This window comes from Gymnodraco acuticeps, unplaced genomic scaffold, assembly GCF_902827175.1.
Source record: "Gymnodraco acuticeps unplaced genomic scaffold, fGymAcu1.1, whole genome shotgun sequence".
NCBI lineage: Eukaryota > Metazoa > Chordata > Actinopteri > Perciformes > Bathydraconidae > Gymnodraco > Gymnodraco acuticeps.
Genome location: NW_022991045.1, coordinates 289324 through 311862, shown reverse-complemented (window position 1 = coordinate 311862; position 22539 = coordinate 289324). Strand labels below are relative to the sequence as shown.

The 22539-nt window shown below is 42.1% G+C and overlaps 1 protein-coding gene across 1 annotated transcript in view; it reads left to right on the top strand.

The window, feature by feature from the left end:
* Window positions 1–3853: 3853 nt before the first annotated feature.
* The window catches only part of LOC117559832 (choline-phosphate cytidylyltransferase B-like), a 25745-nt gene continuing 7059 nt past the window's right edge, over window positions 3854–22539 (top strand). The window contains 4 exon segments of the mRNA XM_034236526.1: window positions 3854–3987; window positions 10487–10586; window positions 21647–21763; window positions 21865–22016. Coding sequence (XP_034092417.1) covers window positions 3949–3987; window positions 10487–10586; window positions 21647–21763; window positions 21865–22016 — 408 coding nt within the window. The 5' untranslated portion in view covers window positions 3854–3948.

The window sequence follows — 22539 nt, the reverse complement described above, 5'->3', positions numbered from 1 at the left end:
CATGTCCCTTGTTATGGATTGACAAAAGTAAGCTAATGTTAGCTAACTCTCCCTGTGTATTGTAGCTCAATTAAGCTAGTATTCAACTCGATAACAAGAACTCACCGCCGTCCGGAGCATCGGGAGCATCCATATCTTTCTCTGGGTTAGAAACCGGAGCCATAACTTTAATAAATCTTTAATAACTTTGACGTGTTGCTCACTGACTGGCAGGTCAACACAACAACAGCACACACCGCGCGCCAAATCTGCTTCCCGGGGAAAGTCATACGCAGGAAGTGACATCACAAAGCTGTAAGCCAATTAAAAGAAGCGCTGCAGTCTCTACTCTGACCACAGGGGAGCAGTGTTGGTCCATCGTGTTGTTTAATGCACAGGATTCAAAAGGTATGTAAACTGTTAAATATTATACATATTTTATTAATTCATTCAATAAAATAGATAAATACATTTTTTAGTATTTAAATTAATGTTTATTTTTTATTTATTTATGTGTATTTATTATTATTTCTACATTCCTTTCTTATTTTTATTTCATATATGATTTTATTGTTTCCTACACAGATACAAAATGCACACATAAAGGCAAACACATTAATTAATAAATAAGGATTTAAAAATAAAATGAAATATGTTTTATATAATAGAAGAATACTGTACGTTTATATACATGTAAACTAACATCATTTGGATATATAAAACAATACTTTTGACCCTGGGCGTGTAAATTATGAATATATAACAATAATACAAACATAATAATTACACATAACATGTATAAAAACACTTGTATGAAACACCAGTTTGTATGAGAGGCATTATCCTTTACCTAAAATAGAATCAATCTTATATGTACCAAACTTGTTTACAGACATAATCCACTGAGGTGGTTTCAGCACTTGCTTTTCCTCTAATTGGCTTTTTCACATGCATGGATATATAACAAAAACATTGTTTCCATCAGAATAAGTCTTGTCTAAGGTGCCTGTGGTGACGCCATGCTGTTTTCAATTTCCAGGCAATAACACCACCAACTTTTATTTAAGTTAATGCCTGTGATGAAGCTCGTTTCCATGGACACCGGTTGGCACAATGGGCTCCTGTCCCAGATTGGGGCCACAGCGACATACAGTGAGGCCAACAAAGAAAACACAAAGAGGGTTTTGTCCTGCGTCCCTGCAGCCTGATTTGGCTTTTGTGCCATAAATAACTGTGGTAATTCATATGTGAGTGAAGACCTGTTCAGTGAAGAGGGGTTCTCTGTCATTTCGGTGACTTTTGAAGTTGTTTGTGCGTTTTTTTAGGTTTCAACTTTTATTTTGAAACACATTGTTCACTTTGTTTTGTATTGACGCTACAAGTTGCACATGCATGAATGAGGTCCTGCACTGTAGTACAATAGGGAGGGCTGTAGGTCTGTTAAATGGACCGTGGAACAAATTGTCGAAGCTCATCAGCGCTGAGCAGCTGAGCTGTCTCTGGACACAGTGGACAGACAGACAGACAGACAGACAGACAGACAGGCAGGCAGGCAGGCAGGCAGGCAGGAAGCTGCTGCTGCCTCGGACTGAACAGAAACCAGTCAGAGAAGCGAGTTAACACTTTACTTTACATATTGTTCGGTTTTTTGGATTACGATGGTGAAACAGCGACGCATCAGAGCGCATTCCTGTTGCGCGTCTGTCTGTTGCAGGAGAGGAACACACACGGTAAGGATGCAACTTTCACTACATTATTCTAGTCTAGTCGGTTACTGAAAGTTTGCCAAAAAGCTGGGGACAACAGAAAATAAGCCTTGTTTAGCATATCAACGATCCTATTGAATGTGCAAAATACACACTCGGATGCATCACTCTCGCAAATGAGTGTGATTGTAGACGATATAACGAAACTAGATACAAGAGACATCGAACAATACTAAACCATAAATACATGTTATATATAAAGCTGAATCTTGTTTCCAATATCAAGATATTTTGGTATTTTTTTACAAAACCTCCTAAAAGCAGAATCTAAACTATGTGTGACTCTCAAATACTCTCCATTCTCCTCTCGGACTAATTGCATGCCCAGCCAGTGAATAATTCTCAGTATCATCTCACTGATGGTGCTATGATCCTCTCCACCAATCCTCTCCTATCTCACTGCCTCTCTGTTGTATCTCTCCTCTGATTGGTCCTTTTCCTGGAGCTCTCTCCTCTTTTCGGTCGCCATGGAGAGAGCTCATCAGCTCTGTGCACAAAGATCGTGTATTCAACACAATGAATCACTCACAGGAAACAATATAAGATGTATTGTATATTTAGCCCATAGCAATCTTCAATAGCCGGGTCGTTCCATTCGGTGCCATTTAGGTCCCCACCACATTATATCATATATTTTGTATTTTAAAGGTCTAATGCTTATTTTTTAAAAGCTTGGTTTTAAATGTGTATACCCTCTACCATAAAACAACAATGTTATTTAGCCAGGATATTCCAAATTCTAAACAATTACTCTGATGTTAGCACAAGTAGGCCACATTTCTGAGTCCCCAATCATGTTTGCTCAACTTCTGTAACAGATATACAAAAAGAAATCAAACAAATTCTACACCAAATTGAAATTGTTGTTATTAATTAATTTGTATTGAAAATAAAGTGTGTGTCCCCTGTTTGAATGTCCCCCCTGTTACTCTGATTTGAATCCCTCTGGACACGCCCCTTTACTATTCTACTATTTGTATGACTCAAGAAAAATAAGGATACCTTTTGAGTGGGAAAACCAACTTCAAGAAGCAGAGTGAATGCGTTCTTCCTTCAACGTTTTTTAATGTTTTAAAGAACTTGACTGTTGCGGTAAAGCTTAACATGTCCACCCTGTTATGCTCATTTTTAGTGGAACTGATCATTTGTTTTACATTTAGAAAATATGGTGAATATATCTATCAAATATATGTTTGTATGCTAGCTTGATTATCATCACACATGTAGCAATAGCCAAGTTTAGCATAACATGTCCACCCTGTTACTATTGTTCACAGTAACAGGGTGGACACACAGTAACTGGGGATGGTAATTAAACATAATATCCTGAGTTTGACCAAAATATTTATATATACCAAACATTTTTCTTATACTTTAACAAGCCATCATTCAGATTAAATTAAAAAAAACATGGAAAATGATGTCTATTTTTGAATACCCTAGCTGAAATGGCACCGAATGCTAGGAATGACCCAGCCCTTGTTTTTTACACAGCCGTCAATGCTTTTGAACATCTGCAGCATTGAGGACAGATGTGCAAGGAGGGGTGTGACAAAAACACAAAGCTCAATAAGCTGTCAATATATCACCAACGAATACAATAAAAATGCAAGAAAAGGTCAAACAAATAAGCACACACACACAAACACACACTGACTCGGGCAGGTAAACAAGAAGACATTATAAAGGGAATTATTTTGGTTATATGTGTTGGTGGGCAATACCACATTACAGATGCACTGCACATAATACCATCTCCACTACATTGTCTTTTGGCCATGTCATTTTCATTCTTGCAGCATCTTTTCAAATGCAACACTTTCAGTATTTTGTTTCCTCCATGTTGTTCAGGCTCTGTGCCAGATGTGTATACTCTAAAGGCAAATGTAATCAACTTCTACACTACTGTTGTACCCTGGATGCTTTAAAAGGAACATATTTGCAACAAAACCCAGATTACGGCAGAATTCTTTATTGTTATGGTCCTGAGAATTAGCTTCAGAGTGATCCCTCCTCCCAGCTCTGCGCAGCAGGGCATCAGAGAGGAGGAAGAGGAGGAGAGAGAGAGCAGGGAGTGGGCGGGGGAAGAGAGGAGGGAGAAAGAGACACAGGGGTGAAGAGGAGGAGAGAGGCAGCGTCTCTTACTGATGCTGAGTCACATTACAGTGGGACCAAAGCCGCATCCCATGAGTCTTTGGGAATCATGGAGGAGCTCGAGCACACCTGCCCTCATCCACGGACGGTAGGGCATCCGAATCAGTATTTTTCTGTGTTTTTATGCAGTGTGTGTGTGTGTGTGTGTGTGTGTGTGTGTGTGTGTGTGTGTGTGTGTGTGTGTGTGTGTGTGTGTGACAGGGAGGCAAACAAAGGCTCCTGCCCCCTCCCCTGTTACGAAACAGATCCTGTCTTTAGCTGGGGGATATGCCCAGACTGCTGAGTGGACAGCAGCGTGTGTTGCCAGAGAAGGAGGGGGTTCACACAATGGACGTGGATGCTGGGGAGACATTGCAGCAGGAAGGAGAGTGTTATTCCTCATCGTGTCTCCTCATCCCTTCCCTCCATCCTCGTCCTCACTCTCGGTGTAATCCCTCTTAGGCCAGATGTTCTCTGCTTGTGCCAGAGCGGGCTTTACTGATAGGCCTGTGTGAGTTTCCCCATCTGCTCTGTGCTGGTGTCAGCCACCCCGAGGAATCATATGTGATGAGGGTGCATCCTCAGCATCTCCTCCTGCATCCTCAGCATCTCCTCCCTTGTTGTTGCTATGATGGCTAGCACTGTTTACCGACAGCTCGAAGCGTTTAGCATGACCGGACAAAATGTTCAAATGCGATCTGAAAAGCAGGGGAAACGTGTGCAAGAAAGGCGGGTGTGAAATCCATTAAAGGAGTCTCAAATTGAAAGCAGTGTTAAAAAAATAAATGTCAAGCTTAATCTTGCGGCATCTTTTCAAATGCAGCATCCAGTGTAGGAGTTTGAGGCTCTGACCAGCAGCTAAATATGCCAGACACAGGTTATTAAACCAACATTGAATCCACTGCAGCTACAGTTTTGTATCTCGGATGTTTTGAACTCAATATATTTGCATGAAAGTCAGGATGAGTAAAGAGTTCCTCCTTTTTTTGATCCTGAGAATTAGAATAAGCCACTCCTCTTTTCCCACCGGGCCCAAAGCATCATGGGTGCATCCTCAGCACCTCCTCCATGATGCTTTCTGTTGTAGCTCTAATAGCTAGCACTGGATACCCACAGTTTGCAGAGAAACAAAATGACCGGACAAAATGTTCAATCTGAAAAACCAAGGGAAGCATGTGAAGGAAAAGCGGATGTGAAAGCTGGTCTCACATTTAAAGCCGTGTTAAAACATGAATGCCTTCTGTCTCCTCCTGCAGCTGTGACTCTTGCCTTTAAATTGCTGTCAACACTTCTGATTAATCAGCGATTCATATAATGAAGTGAAATAGCATTTCATCAACCTCAGCTGACCAAAGCAGAACTCAGCACAATACAGAAATCACCATGAAGTATTACACATTATAAGGAAAGATGTTGTGTATTTGTTTATAAAGCACTTATCAAACAGAAAACCAAAGTGCTTCACACAGTTAGCAAAGAAAATATAGTACTAAACAAACCACAGACAAATCGTATAATATCTAAACACAATTGAAACTTGAATCATGCAAGATAGTGTCATGTTTTATATGTTATAAGGACTATAGTTGGGTCTAGAACCTCAATTCCGTGACCATTCTTCTGCTAAGATGTTTTGACACTTGATTTGACATCATTGGACCTTTTATAAAAAATATAGACCCAAGGTCCCTCCCAAAAATCCCGGCAATTTTTGCTAGAGGGCCAAATCCAAGATGGCTGCTCGCGCCATCTTAAAAAATTAACTTTTGAACCAGAGCGCCTAGAGTCATGTGTAAATGCACTTTTTGGGGTAAGTCGACCACAAGGATTCCATTTCTGACATCAGTTTGGCGCTATGACATCGTTCGGACCCACAAATCCAAGATGGCCGCCACCCGGTCGAGAAATTACACACGTTTTGAGTACTGATCGACTTATAAGCAAATAATCTGCATATTAATATTTTACCATGAAATAAGAATGTATGACAAGATATACAACTACTTAACCTTCAAATAAAATACTTTTATTAGCTGTAACTTGACTAGTTAGCAAATGAGAACACTTCAAACAACATGTAATAACGCAAAAATGCTGCCTCGAGAAATGGCAAGTTTTGAACAATAACACAAATGAAACACAATTCTGCTTTTTTTTAAATGTATCAATATGACACTGAGAGTCCGTATCAGTCTGAATCAGAGCACCCTGCCTCGCTACATTCTGAATCCTCCGATTCCGATGAATCGCCTCTCTGGACAGCAGCAACTCGATTTTCGTCATCATCATCGCTCTCATCTTCCTCATCTTCCTGTCCCTCTTCAGTTGGCCTTGGTGCAGGTAGATGCATCGGGAGTGCGGGTCGCGTGTGACGTACAGGGCGACAGCAACCACCAACCAGCTCCCAACCATGTCCGATTGGTGAGGGATGGTGCTTAGCGATGGATGGCGCACCAGATACGCCAGGTAGTTGGCACGGAGGCAATGTTGACGCAAGCTGTCGGCATCCGGAGGGAGACGGATGAAGGATTTCTTTTTGATGGTCCTCCATTTAGCAGCACGGGCCTCAGCCATGGTTTTGCTCTTGTTGTCACCGTAGATGATGCTACGTGTGAAGGAAAAGAGCTGCTCCAGCACCTCCTCTGTCAGGGCAAGGTTATCTCCACATCGCGAGAGCTGTTGTCGGGCAACAGGGCTCTTCGCCACCTGGTCATACACAGACTTCTTACCTTTGCCGTAAAAGCCTGAGTTTGCATCACAGCCTGTCATACAATGCAGCTGCACAATACAGTCGGCCATCATGTCAGTTGCCATGTCACAGCAGCGTACCGTTTCCTGCTTCCTCTTGATACAGAGCATACCTGGCAGCTGCTGTGAGATAAGTGCTGCCGCAACATATACATCAGTATCAGTGGCATCGATGACAACTGGACCACTGTAGCCTGACTCGCGCAAAACTACATAGGTGGAGAACAGGACAGTGTCAGCCTCAGACTGGTCAAAGCTGTAGTTCTGCATCGGTTGTTGGGTTGATAAGTTGGTACAGTGGGAGCCGACAGAGTAGACAATCTCCACATCAACACTCTGTGCAAGATCGGTCAGGTAGCTGCATATCATTTTTCTGCAGCCGCCCCTTGTTGCTGGAGCTACACAGCAGCGTCTTGAACATTCTGGCAGTGGGGAATGCGTCACCCAATTTCATGTAGGTGTTGGGCACATGTGTGTTTCCCTGTACCCTCAGGTCTCGCTCGTCATCCTTCGTCGAGTATGCTGTGTCGTACGGGTCGTTCACACATATGATACGGTGAGCATTATGATGGCGTGCAAGGATAATAGATGATAGCTTGTGGACATAGTCCGACCACTTGTATGGGTTGCCATCTTGCGTCCGCCGATCCTCTGCTGATGGAGTTGCCATCCTCCAGATCATGCCCATGTCCACAAGAGCGATGTATGATTCCTGCAGATCTATAGATTCCAGAGAGAGCTTCTGCACGAGCATGCTCTTCTGTGTCTTTCTGAAGGTGCCGTTGGAGTTAAATAAAGATAACTGTTCTGATGTTATCAAAGAAAATTGTCTGAGCTTCACGGAGAGTGACATTGTGCATGTGGGGAAGTTTGTCATCTTCACTCATTCTCTGGTAGTTACGAACATATTTAAACCAGCATTTGTGATGATATCTGATCTCAAGTGCATACGGCTGATCAGCTGCATAATTGATCAGACAGTTGATTCTGTCGCGCATTAGTTCATCTTCCAGAGCCACCGTATGGCTCTTGAACGCTGCCCATGCATGATCGTACGAAATCAGGACCAACTTTGATTCTGGATGTTTTGCCGACTCCGTCTTACAACACCACACACATTTATTTTTATCGTGTATCAGCCCTAGACTAGATCGCAGCCGCTTGAAAGATGGAGTTGCAGCTGTGGAACTAATGTCAGACGTAGACGAAGACTGAGCTTGGAATTCATCGACAACTCGTTTTTTCTGTCTGTTGTTGGCCTGTTCCAGTTTTGTGGCATTGCATAAGGTCAACCTACATGTATCATGGACACAGTGTCCGACGGGACCTGTATCCCAGTCGATGGATGTATGGACGTCTCCGAACTTGTCAAGACCGCTCCATAACTCTGTATTGTTCTTTAGAGTGTCCCATTTTTCAATTGAGGTAATGGCATCGGTGGCTTTGCTGCAAACCCTTCCACACTGCAGGATACACGGAATGTTGGACATTGTCACAAGCTATGATCCATATCGTGCGGCATACTCATGAATCCCTATAAGAAACACAAGTAGGCCTACGTATTAGATATTGATATGGGGGCAGATAAGAAATTAAGAATAATTTCCATTTGTTAAATGTAGCTATTATTTAGTTAGTAAGCATTTGGACAGCCTGACAGGTCTGATTCAACTAATCAAGAGCTATGACTATCTTATTAGAACAGTTGAATCAGGTGTGTTAGTTCTGGGTTGGAACGAAAACATTCAACAGGACTGGAGTTGAGAACCACTGAGCTAGTTAGCTAACGTTAGCGCACATTATGACAGGGTTGAATTTGGCAAATTTTTGACTCGGATAGTCAATCTGCTTTCTGAGGTAAACTTAACGTGTAGCTCGCTACACCAAAACTAACATTGTTATTATTACTAATATTTCTATTTCATGACACAACAAAAATAGCCTTATGACAGTTTCTACTGAATGGTAATAACAAACGCTGGCTAGCTAACGTTGGCTTGGCTAACTAGCAAGATTACATGATCCATTCGCTAATGTTGACAATACAATCAAAATGGCATAGCCTACCTTTCAACTTGGCACGTTTCTCTTCTTCTTCTTTTCTTCTGTTTTTATACTGCGCCCCGATGGCTTTTGCCTCTTCACAGTTCTCTAACGTTAGTCTTTCTTTCCTCAACGCTCAATTTTAAAAACACTTGACAGATACCCATCAATGCACAGCGCTCTAGCATGTTCTGACTGTGAACACTTAAAGCTGAGGCTCTTAGACCGACCGACCATTTTAGATTTTTGGCTCATTTTCCCTTATGTTAGATTATTATTTTTTTTTTTTAAATAATGGTTGCAGATATAGAGCCAAAACTGCGCCCAGCAAACGTTTTTATTTTTTTATTTTTTTATTTGTGGCGCCCCCCTCTGGGTGGCGCTCTAGGCTCTGTAGGAAGCTCCGCCCCCATATATAGTACATATACATACTTCAGTTTATAACAGTGAGTGCTTGTTCTACTGCCGTGACCGGTACCTCGTGATCCTGCATGTTCCCGTTCAAAACGTGTATATTTTCTCGACCGGATGGTGGCCATCTTGGATTTGTGGGTCCGAACGATGTCATCGCACCAAACTGATGTCAGAAATTGAATCCTTGTGGCCGACTTACCTCAAAAAGTGCATTTACACATGACTCTAGGCGCTCTGGTTCAAAAGTTAATTTTTTAAGATGGCGCGAGCAGCCATCTTGGATTTGGCCCTCTAGCAAAAATTGCCGGGATTTTTGGGAGGGACCTTGGGTCTATATTTTTTATAAAAGGTCCAATGATGTCAAATCAAGTGTCAAAACATCTTAGCAGAAGAATGGTCACGGAATTGAGGTTCTAGACCCAACTACTAAGCAAAAAAAGAACATGTCATTTAATCTTCCTTGCCCAAAAGTCATCATTCCCTGTCAGAGGAAAGTGTTATATGTTATTCTAAAGTTCAAAAAACCACATACAAAATGTAAAAATGTCAGAAAACTGAGAGAAGAATTTGAAAAAAAAACGCCATATTGTTGATCGTGAAGGTTAAGTGAAGCAAAATGACTCTCTTTGTCAAAGGAGTGGTGTAAATGAAAATATTCTAAACAAACCCCGCTCAAAATATCAAACTCTCCCTTTCTCTGCACGGTTATTAAAAGCGCTGATTTTACATTTGCCCGTCTATGTCCGTGTTCCCCAGTCTGTTTGTTGCTGTTCCTGGAGGATGCGATGACGTGGATTTTCTCCGTTGTCCACAGAGACTGAAACTGTTTCCATTTTATTTTCATCCTCCTTTCACACTCCCACTGCTTTCTGCTCCGTGCACACTCCCTTTCACATCCAGTGACTGTTCCCTGCAGTCAACAGATGGCAGACAAAGACACATTTTCCAGGCGTTGCAACACTTTAACCTTGATGTAGCCGTCGACAAGCACCAACCGGCATCATGTGTTATCTGACTCGTCCTTGTCTGCCTTTGTTTCCTTGTCGCTGCTTAATCTACATTCATTTATGGGTTTCTCCCCGTTCAAATCACCACTGGATTCACATCTTCAGGTTATTCTTTCCTTTGAATGTTACTCTCGACAGCTCTGCCCTTGTTTTATTCCACATTGTAATGCACATAGAAGTAGGCTACATGTCTGCACACATGATCAATAACACTGAGAGCAGCTCTCCCAAATATGGATCATGCATCAGCTTCGGTCAGGATAACCTAATGGAGGTCACTGTAAATGTGGAAAGGGAGACATTAAGTACCACAGAAGGGATGGGGGGTGGACATCCTTCACAGTAAGACACATGAGCTGCATTATATATATATAACCCCGTCTCCTTCTCCTGCAGACTCTGACAAAGCCGGCCATCTTTGCCAGGGAGAGCAGTTGTGATTGTCGCGCCCCTCATGAGAAGCTCACCATCGCTCAGGCCCGCAGAGGCACCCCAGGTACAGGAGAGCATTTCATTTAGCTGACACCTTCATACAAAGAGACTCTGCAAGGACGTTAGCTATAAGAGAGGACATTGTACTGTAAGTGCTAGAGAGAAGACCTCCTCCTGCCCCTCCTTCTTACAACTGTCATCTTTATCTTCATTATATGGATTTATTCTCCCTTTCTATAACTACATTAGCAACTGCTTTTGCTTTTCTACTACTATACTGTGACTTTACTTCAACTACTGCATCAACTACTTTTGCTACTGCTATTACTGCTACTACTACTATTACACTGGTGCTTATCTCTTTTACCAGAACTGCTACTCCTGATGGCCCCTGGTTTTCAAGACACAAAAACAATAAGATATGACTATGAGAGACTTATTAAACTACAAAAAAAAACTAGAAAGAGACAATGCAACCTCTAACAAGAGGCCAAACATAACTACAACGGGACACATAATGACCGCAAAGAGACTTAAAGAGACACTAGAAGACTACCAAGCCACACAAAGAACTACAAAGAGACACTAGTAGACTACCAAGCCACACAAAGAACTACAAAGAGACACTAGAAGACTACCAAGCCACACAGAGAACTACAAAGAGACACTAGAAGACTACCAAGCCACACAAAGAACTACAAAGAGACACTAGAAGACTACCAAGCCACACAAAGAACTACAAAGAGACACTAGAAGACTACCAAGCCACACAAAGATCTACAAAGAGACACTAGAAGACTACCAAGCCACACAAATAACTACAAAGAGACACTAGTAGACTACCAAGCCACACAAAGATCTACAAAGAGACACTAGTAGACTACCAAGCCACACAAAGATCTACAAAGAGACACTAGTAGACTACCAAGCCACACAAAGATCTACAAAGAGACACTAGAAGACTACCAAGCCACACAAAGAACTACAAAGAGACACTAGAAGACTACCAAGCCACACAAAGAACTACAAAGAGACACTAGAAGACTACCAAGCCACACAAAGATCTACAAAGAGACACTAGAAGACTACCAAGCCACACAAAGAACTACAAAGAGACACTAGTAGACTACCAAGCCACACAAAGATCTACAAAGAGACACTAGTAGACTACCAAGCCACACAAAGATCTACAAAGAGACACTAGTAGACTACCAAGCCACACAAAGATCTACAAAGAGACACTAGAAGACTACCAAGCCACACAAAGAACTACAAAGAGACACTAGAAGACTACCAAGCCACACAAAGAACTACAAAGAGACACTAGAAGACTACCAAGCCACACAAAGAACTACAAAGAGACACTAGAAGACTACCAAGCCACACAAAGAACTACAAAGAGACACAAGAAGACTACCAAGCCACACAAAGAACTACAAAGAGACACTAGAAGACTACCAAGCCACACAAAGAACTACAAAGAGACACTAGTAGACTACCAAGCCACACAAAGAACTACAAAGAGACACTAGAAGACTACCAAGCCACACAAAGAACTACAAAGAGACACTAGAAGACTACCAAGCCACACAAAGATCTACAAAGAGACACTAGAAGACTACCAAGCCACACAAAGATCTACAAAGAGACACTAGAAGACTACCAAGCCACACAAAGAACTACAAAGAGACACTAGAAGACTACCAAGCCACACAAAGAACTACAAAGAGACACTAGTAGACTACCAAGCCACACAAAGAACTACAAAGAGACACTAGAAGACTACCAAGCCACACAAAGAACTACAAAGAGACACTAGAAGACTACCAAGCCACACAAAGATCTACAAAGAGACACTAGTAGACTACCAAGCCACACAAAGAACTACAAAGAGACACTAGAAGACTACCAAGCCACACAAAGAACTACAAAGAGACACTAGAAGACTACCAAGCCACACAAAGATATACAAAGAGACACTAGAAGACTACCAAGACACACAGAGATCTACAAAGAGACACTAGAAGACTACCAAGCCACACAAAGATCTACAAAGAGACACTAGAAGACTACCAAGCCACACAAAGAACTACAAAGAGACACTAGAAGACTACCAAGCCACACAAAGAACTACAAAGAGACACTAGAAGACTACCAAGACACACAGAGATCTACAAAGAGACACTAGAAGACTACCAAGCCACACAAAGATCTACAAAGAGACACTAGAAGACTACCAAGCCACACAAAGAACTACAAAGAGACACTAGTAGACTACCAAGCCACACAAAGAACTACAAAGAGACACTAGAAGACTACCAAGCCACACAAAGAACTACAAAGAGACACTAGAAGACTACCAAGCCACACAAAGAACTACAAAGAGACACTAGAAGACTACCAAGCCACACAAAGAACTACAAAGAGACACTAGTAGACTACCATGCCACACAAAGAACTACAAAGAGACACTAGAAGACTACCAAGCCACACAAAGAACTACAAAGAGACACTAGAAGACTACCAAGCCACACAAAGAACTACAAAGAGACACTAGAAGACTACCAAGCCACACAGAGATCTACAAAGAGACACTAGTAGACTACCAAGCCACACAAAGATCTACAAAGAGACACTAGAAGACTACCAAGCCACACAAAGAACTACAAAGAGACACTAGTAGACTACCAAGCCACAAAGAACTACAAAGAGACACTAGAAGACTACCAAGCCACACAAAGATCTACAAAGAGACACTAGAAGACTACCAAGCTACACAAAGAACTACAAAGAGACACTAGAAGACTACCAAGCCACACAGAGAACTACAAAGAGACACTAGAAGACTACCAAGCCACACAAAGATCTACAAAGAGACACTAGAAGACTACCAAGCCACACAAAGATCTACAAAGAGACACTAGTAGACTACCAAGCCACACAAAGATCTACAAAGAGACACTAGTAGACTACCAAGCCACACAAAGATCTACAAAGAGACACTAGAAGACTACCAAGCCACACAAAGATCTACAAAGAGACACTAGAAGACTACCAAGCCACACAAAGAACTACAAAGAGACACTAGTAGACTACCAAGCCACACAAAGAACTACAAAGAGACACTAGAAGACTACCAAGCCACACAAAGATCTACAAAGAGACACTAGAAGACTACCAAGCCACACAAAGATCTACAAAGAGACACAAGAAGACTACCAAGCCACACAAAGATCTACAAAGAGACACTAGTAGACTACCAAGCCACACAAAGATCTACAAAGAGACACAAGAAGACTACCAAGCCACACAAAGATCTACAAAGAGACACTAGAAGACTACCAAGCCACAAAAAGATCTACAAAGAGACACTAGTAGACTACCAAGCCACACAAATAACTACAAAGAGACACTAGAAGACTACCAAGCCACACAAAGAACTACAAAGAGACACTAGTAGACTACCAAGCCACACAAAGATCTACAAAGAGACACTAGTAGACTACCAAGCCACACAAAGAACTACAAAGAGACACTAGTAGACTACCAAGCCACACAAAGATCTACAAAGAGACACTAGAAGACTACCAAGCCACACAAAGAACTACAAAGAGACACTAGAAGACTACCAAGCCACACAAAGAACTACAAAGAGACACTAGTAGACTACCAAGCCACACAAAGATCTACAAAGAGACACTAGTAGACTACCAAGCCACACAAAGAACTACAAAGAGACACTAGAAGACTACCAAGCCACACAAAGAACTACAAAGAGACAGTAGTAGACTACCAAGCCACACAAAGAACTACAAAGAGACACTAGAAGACTACCAAGCCACACAAAGATCTACAAAGAGACACTAGAAGACTACCCAAGCCCACACAAAGAACTACAAAGAGACACCAAGAAGACTACCAAGCCACACAAAGATCTACAAAGAGACACAAGAAGACTACCAAGCCACACAAAGATCTACAAAGAGACACTAGAAGACTACCAAGCCACACAAAGATCTACAAAGAGACACTAGAAGACTACCAAGCCACACAAAGATCTACAAAGAGACACAAGAAGACTACCAAGCCACACAAAGATCTACAAAGAGACACTAGTAGACTACCAAGCCACACAAAGATCTACAAAGAGACACTTAGAAGACTACCCAAGCCACCACAAAGAACTACAAAGAGACACTAGAAGACTACCAAGCCACACAAAGAACTACATAAGAGACACTAGTAGGACTACCAAGCCACAACAAAGATCTACAAAGAGACACTAGAAGACTACCAAGCCACACAAAGAACTACAAAGAGACACTAGAAGACTACCAAGCAACACAAAGAACTACAAAGAGACCACTAGTAGACTACAAGCCACACAAAGAACTACAAAGAGACACTAGTAGACTACCAAGCCACACAAAGATCTACAAAGAGACACTAGTAGACTACCAAGCCACACAAAGATCTACCAAAGAGACACTAGAAGACTACCAAGCCACACAAAAGAACTACAAAGAGACACTAGTAGACTACCAAGCCACACAAAGATCTACAAAGAGACACAAGAAGACTACCAAGCCACACAAAGATCTACAAAGAGACACTAGAAGACTACCAAGCCACACAAAGATCTACAAAGAGACACTAGAAGGACTACCAAGCCACACAAAGATCTACAAAGAGAAACAAGAAGACTACAAGCCACACAAAAGATCTACAAAGAGACACTAGAAGACTACCAAGCCACACAAGAACTACAAAGAGACACTAGAAGACTACCAAGCCACACAAAGATCTACAAGAGACACAAGAAGACTACCAAGCCACACAAAGATCTACAAAGAGACACTAGTAGACTACCAAGCCACACAAAGATCTACAAAGAGACACTAGTAGACTACCAAGCCACACAAATATCTACAAAGAGACACAAGAAGACTACCAAGCCACACAAAGATCTACAAAGAGACACTAGAAGACTACCCAAGCCACACAAAGATCTACAAAGAGACACTAGTAGACTACCAAGCCACACAAATAACTACAAAGAGACACTAGAAGACTACCAAGCCACACAAAGAACTACAAAGAGACACTAGAAGACTACCAGCCACACAAAGATCTACAAAGAGAGACTAGTAGACTACCAAGCCACACAAATAACTACAAAGAGACACTAGTAGACTACCAAGCCACACAAAGATCTACAAAGAGACACTAGTAGACTACCAAGCCACACAAAGATCTACAAAGAGACACTAGAAGACTACCAAGCCACACAAAGATCTACAAAGAGACACTAGAAGACTACCAAGCCACACAAAGAACTACAAAGAGACACTAGAAGACTACCAAGCCACACAAAGATCTACAAAGAGACACTAGAAGACTACCAAGCCACACAAAGAACTACAAAGAGACACTAGAAGACTACCAAGCCACACAGAGATCTACAAAGAGACACTAGAAGACTACCAAGCCACACAAAGATCTACAAAGAGACACTAGAAGACTACCAAGCGACACAAAGATCTACAAAGAGACACTAGTAGACTACCAAGCCACACAAAGATCTACAAAGAGACACTAGAAGACTACCAAGCCACACAAAGATCTACAAAGAGACACTAGAAGACTACCAAGCCACACAGAGATCTACAAAGAGACACTAGAAGACTACCAAGCCACACAAAGAACTACAAAGAGACACTAGTAGACTACCAAGCCACACAAAGAACTACAAAGAGACACTAGAAGACTACCAAGCCACACAAAGAACTACAAAGAGACACTAGTAGACTACCAAGCCACACAAAGAACTACAAAGAGACACTAGTAGACTACCAAGCCACACAAAGATCTACAAAGAGACACTAGTAGACTACCAAGCCACACAAAGATCTACAAAGAGACACTAGAAGACTACCAAGCCACACAAAGAACTACAAAGAGACACTAGTAGACTACCAAGCCACACAAAGATCTACAAAGAGACACAAGAAGACTACCAAGCCACACAAAGATCTACAAAGAGACACTAGAAGACTACCAAGCCACACAAAGATCTACAAAGAGACACTAGAAGACTACCAAGCCACACAAAGATCTACAAAGAGACACAAGAAGACTACCAAGCCACACAAAGATCTACAAAGAGACACTAGAAGACTACCAAGCCACACAAAGAACTACAAAGAGACACTAGAAGACTACCAAGCCACACAAAGATCTACAAAGAGACACAAGAAGACTACCAAGCCACACAAAGATCTACAAAGAGACACTAGTAGACTACCAAGCCACACAAAGATCTACAAAGAGACACTAGTAGACTACCAAGCCACACAAATATCTACAAAGAGACACAAGAAGACTACCAAGCCACACAAAGATCTACAAAGAGACACTAGAAGACTACCAAGCCACACAAAGATCTACAAAGAGACACTAGTAGACTACCAAGCCACACAAATAACTACAAAGAGACACTAGAAGACTACCAAGCCACACAAAGAACTACAAAGAGACACTAGTAGACTACCAAGCCACACAAAGATCTACAAAGAGAGACTAGTAGACTACCAAGCCACACAAATAACTACAAAGAGACACTAGTAGACTACCAAGCCACACAAAGATCTACAAAGAGACACTAGTAGACTACCAAGCCACACAAAGATCTACAAAGAGACACTAGAAGACTACCAAGCCACACAAAGATCTACAAAGAGACACTAGAAGACTACCAAGCCACACAAAGAACTACAAAGAGACACTAGAAGACTACCAAGCCACACAAAGATCTACAAAGAGACACTAGAAGACTACCAAGCCACACAAAGAACTACAAAGAGACACTAGAAGACTACCAAGCCACACAGAGATCTACAAAGAGACACTAGAAGACTACCAAGCCACACAAAGATCTACAAAGAGACACTAGAAGACTACCAAGCGACACAAAGATCTACAAAGAGACACTAGTAGACTACCAAGCCACACAAAGATCTACAAAGAGACACTAGAAGACTACCAAGCCACACAAAGATCTACAAAGAGACACTAGAAGACTACCAAGCCACACAGAGATCTACAAAGAGACACTAGAAGACTACCAAGCCACACAAAGAACTACAAAGAGACACTAGTAGACTACCAAGCCACACAAAGAACTACAAAGAGACACTAGAAGACTACCAAGCCACACAAAGAACTACAAAGAGACACTAGAAGACTACCAAGCGACACAAAGAACTACAAAGAGACACTAGAAGACTACCAAGCCACACAAAGATCTACAAAGAGACACTAGAAGACTACCAAGCCACACAAAGAACTACAAAGAGACACTAGAAGACTACCAAGCCATACAAAGAACTACAAAGAGACACTAGAAGACTACCAAGCCACACAAAGAACTACAAAGAGACACTAGAAGACTACCAAGCCACACAAAGAACGACAAAGAGACACTAGAAGACTACCAAGCCACACAAAGATCTACAAAGGGACACTAGAAGACTACCAAGCCACACAAAGAACTACAAAGAGACACTAGAAGACTACCAAGCCACACAAAGATCTACAAAGAGACACTAGAAGACTACCAAGCCACACAAAGAACTACAAAGAGACACTAGAAGACTACCAAGCCACACAAAGAACTACAAAGAGACACTAGAAGACTACCAAGCCACACAAAGAACTACAAAGAGACACTAGTAGACTACCAAGCCACACAAAGAACTACAAGAGACACTAGAAGACTACCAAGCCACACAAAGAACTACAAAGAGACACTAGAAGACTACCAAGCCACACAAAGAACTACAAAGAGACACTAGAAGACTACCAAGCCACACAAAGATCTACAAAGAGACACTAGTAGACTACCAAGCCACGCAAAGATCTACAAAGAGACACTAGAAGACTACCAAGCCACACAGAGATCTACAAAGAGACACTAGTAGACTACCAAGCCACGCAAAGATCTACAAAGAGACACTAGAAGACTACCAAGCCACACAAAGATCTACAAAGAGACACTAGTAGACTACCAAGCCACACAAAGAACTACAAAGAGACACTAGAAGACTACCAAGCCACACAAAGATCTACAAAGAGACACTAGTAGACTACCAAGCCACACAAAGATCTACAAAGAGACACTAGAAGACTACCAAGCCACACAAAGAACTACAAAGAGACACTAGAAGACTACCAAGCCACACAAAGAACTACAAAGAGACACTAGTAGACTACCAAGCCACACAGAGATCTACAAAGAGACACTAGAAGACTACCAAGCCACACAAAGAACTACAAAGAGACACTAGAAGACTACCAAGCCACACAAAGAACTACAAAGAGACACTAGAAGACTACCAAGCCACACAAAGAACTACAAAGAGACACTAGTAGACTACCAAGCCACACAAAGAACTACAAAGAGACACTAGAAGACTACCAAGCCACACAAAGAACTACAAAGAGACACTAGTAGACTACCAAGCCACACAAAGAACTACAAAGAGACACTAGTAGACTACCAAGCCACACAAAGAACTACAAAGAGACACTAGAAGACTACCAAGCCACACAAAGAACTACAAAGAGACACTAGAAGACTACCAAGCCACACAAAGAACTACAAAGAGACACAAGAAGACTACCAAGCCACACAAAGAACTACAAAGAGACACTAGAAGACTACCAAGCCACACAAAGAACTACAAAGAGACACTAGTAGACTACCAAGCCACACAAAGAACTACAAAGAGACACTAGTAGACTACCAAGCCACACAAAGAACTACAAAGAGACACTAGTAGACTACCAAACCACACAAAGAACTACAAAGAGACACTAGTAGACTACCAAGCCACACAAAGAACTACAAAGAGAAACAACAGAACTACAAAAGACGCGTTCACACCGGAGTACTTTTCCCCGTACTTTTCCGGCTTAGTTCCGTTAGTACCCCTGATGTCGCGTTCACACCAAAAAGAGTACTTAGTGCCGGGAACTTGTACCCCCATTTTCAGTGCCTACTAGAGAGGTGGTACCAAAAAAGTACCAATTGCTATTGGCTGGGCGAATTACAAACCACGCCCCGTAAAACTCAGAAAAGTTTTTTGAAGCCGCTGTCAGTACCAGATGTGTTCGGGGTACCAGATGTGTTCGGGTGTATTTCCGTCGCATCCGTCATCCGTCATATCCGTCATATACTCACCTCCCTCTGCTCCCAGCGCTCTGCTGCCACACATCGGCCGTCTGCGGAACTGCAGCCGGAGGAACTCGGGACAGCTTGTTATGTGTGAGGTGCTATGGTGGGGTCCCATGTACTTGTGCACATAAATAATGTTTCTAATTATTTACAATTAAAAAATATATATATTCTGCGTTACTTTAGCCAACACTTTTATAAGGCCACTAGATTAGATCATTACGAAATGTGTAGATAGAATAGGCCTACATATCTTTCAGGTTGTTATTTTGTCATTATGTTTAATGTTTTATTTATCTTTTAGTATTTTTATATAGTATCTGAACTTTGGAGAGGAGTTGGGGGACACACGACACATCAAATCACATCTACAGATCAAGCCAAAGCGAATGGAAGTACTCCCATACTCCTAGCGTGAAAATGTTTGTGAAAACGTGTGCAAAGTCTCCGAAAATCCTAAAAATAAGCTCATATTTTAATTCCCCATAAAAAAACCACATCATTCAGTAAAAACAAGGCCCCACTGATCATCTACTCTCTGAGACGATTCCAGGGATGTCTGGCTTGAGTTTCTACCACCAGGGAAAGTGGACAAAAGTGCCCGAGATCAGCCTCTTAATTTACCCAGGGCCTAGTGCTTAGCTTTTGGCATGAACATTCAGGAAACTCCCCTGAGTATTTTATTAAATATCTGAACTTTGGAGAGGAGTTGGGGGACACACGACACATCAAATTGCATCTACAGATCAAGAAGAAGCTAATGGAAGTACTCCTAGCGTGTGAAAATGTTTGTGAAAAACGTGTGCAAAGTCTCCGAAAACGGAGCAGTGGCTGTGATGCTAGCTTTGCGGCTAGCGGTTAGTTGTTATTGTTTGAAGTTGTTGCTTTGGAAACAACATGACGGAGAAAAAATTAATATCTTCTACATATAATAACGGACAAAGTAAAGAATGAAGTGTAGGCTATGCCTGTTTGAAGTTGTTGCTATGGAAACAACATGACGGAGAAAAAGTATAATCTTCTACATATAATAACGGACAAAGTAAAGAATGAAGTGTCGGCTATGTTTAAATGTTCGGAATTTGACCGTGATGGCCCTCTTGAGTTGCCGTAAAATATGACGAATATGACGGATGCGACGGATATACACCCGAACACATCTGGTACCCCGAACACATCTGGTACTGACACCGCCATTGTATTTGCTAGCATTAGCATTATTAGCATTAGCATTAGCCCCGCGCACCAACGGAGAAAGAATAACTTATGGCAACACAAAAAAAAACATGGGAGCGGTGGAGTGATGAGGAGGTGTCGGCGTTCTGGCGATTTACTCGGAAGGCTTCAGTAGAAGCTGCTGGGAGTCCCAGCAGCTTCTACTGAAGCCAGTCCCCAACTCCGGGGACTTCGGGCGGCAGTATACGCCGTGAAGTGGTTTGAGGCCTGCCAGTAAACCCAAAGCAGAAGAAGAAGAATTGACGTCAGCGGCTTCATTTATATAATCTTCCCTCAGGGAAAAAGTACTCGGCAAAGTACTTGGTGTGAAAGCGCCCTAATGAGAAACAACAGAACTACAAAGAGACACTAGTCGTAAGACTACGAAGCAAGACAATAAACCTACAAAGTGACTTAAAGGACTAAAAAGAGACAATAAATGGCTTCCAAGAGACACATAGCAATTACAAAGAGATTCCAAATAACTACAAAGAAACACAATAAGACTACATTGTCACATTTAAAGGATATAGGAAAAGAGCATGAACAGGCTATTAAATAAAAGCTACTCAAAATGACTGCAACGACACATTTAAAGACTACAAAAAGAAGCAGAATTACTCTCACCATGATAAGGGTTAGTTGTGATGTGTTGTACTCTTGTGTGTCTTCAGTGGACCGGCCCGTCAGAGTGTACGCAGATGGCATCTTCGACCTCTTCCACTCTGGGCACGCTCGTGCTCTCATGCAGGCCAAGAACCTTTTCCCCAACACCTACCTCATAGTAGGAGGTACACACACACTCACACACACCCTTAAATCTTCCAAATATCCCCTCCAGATTTGTATCACAGTGATTAATTAGGATCTGTGTTTTGTGTGTTTGGCTCAGTGTGCAGTGATGAGCTGACCCACAAGTTTAAGGGCTTCACGGTGATGACGGAGTTCGAGCGTTATGAAGCACTGAGACACTGCCGCTACGTGGACGAGGTTCTGAGAGATGCTCCCTGGACTCTCACACCGGAGTTCCTCGAGAAACACAAGGTGTGTGCGTGTGTGTGTGTGCGTGTGTGTGTGCCCAAAAAGGTGCATTCAGTAGCTTTGGGAATAGCTCTTAAAGGGCCCATGTCATGCTTTTCCGGTTATTACCCGTCCCCTTGTGTGTTATGTAGCTTTTTCTGCATGTAAACGGTCTGCAGAGTCACAAACCCTCAAAGTACACCCTGTAGCGAGTAAAACTCTAACACAGAAAAGACCTGTCTATGCTGCCCCAGAACGCCTCGTTGGAGATTTCTCTTTTTCCATTGTTTACTTCTTGGGTATAGTGACGTATTTGGGTTATAGTGACGTAACGTAACGTCCGCGGAGCCGTTACGGACAGTGTGAGCTGGCTCACGGGTGTGAGGTCAGCGAGACACTGCGGGGGGGGGCAGGAGCTCCAACAAGCCGTTTAGGACAGAGAGTGAATACACATACTATACAGAGATGCTGTGAGAAACCAATGTGAGTTTGGAAAATTGCACAATATAATCTATTTTAGTAGTAGTAGTAGAGACATGGAGAAGAG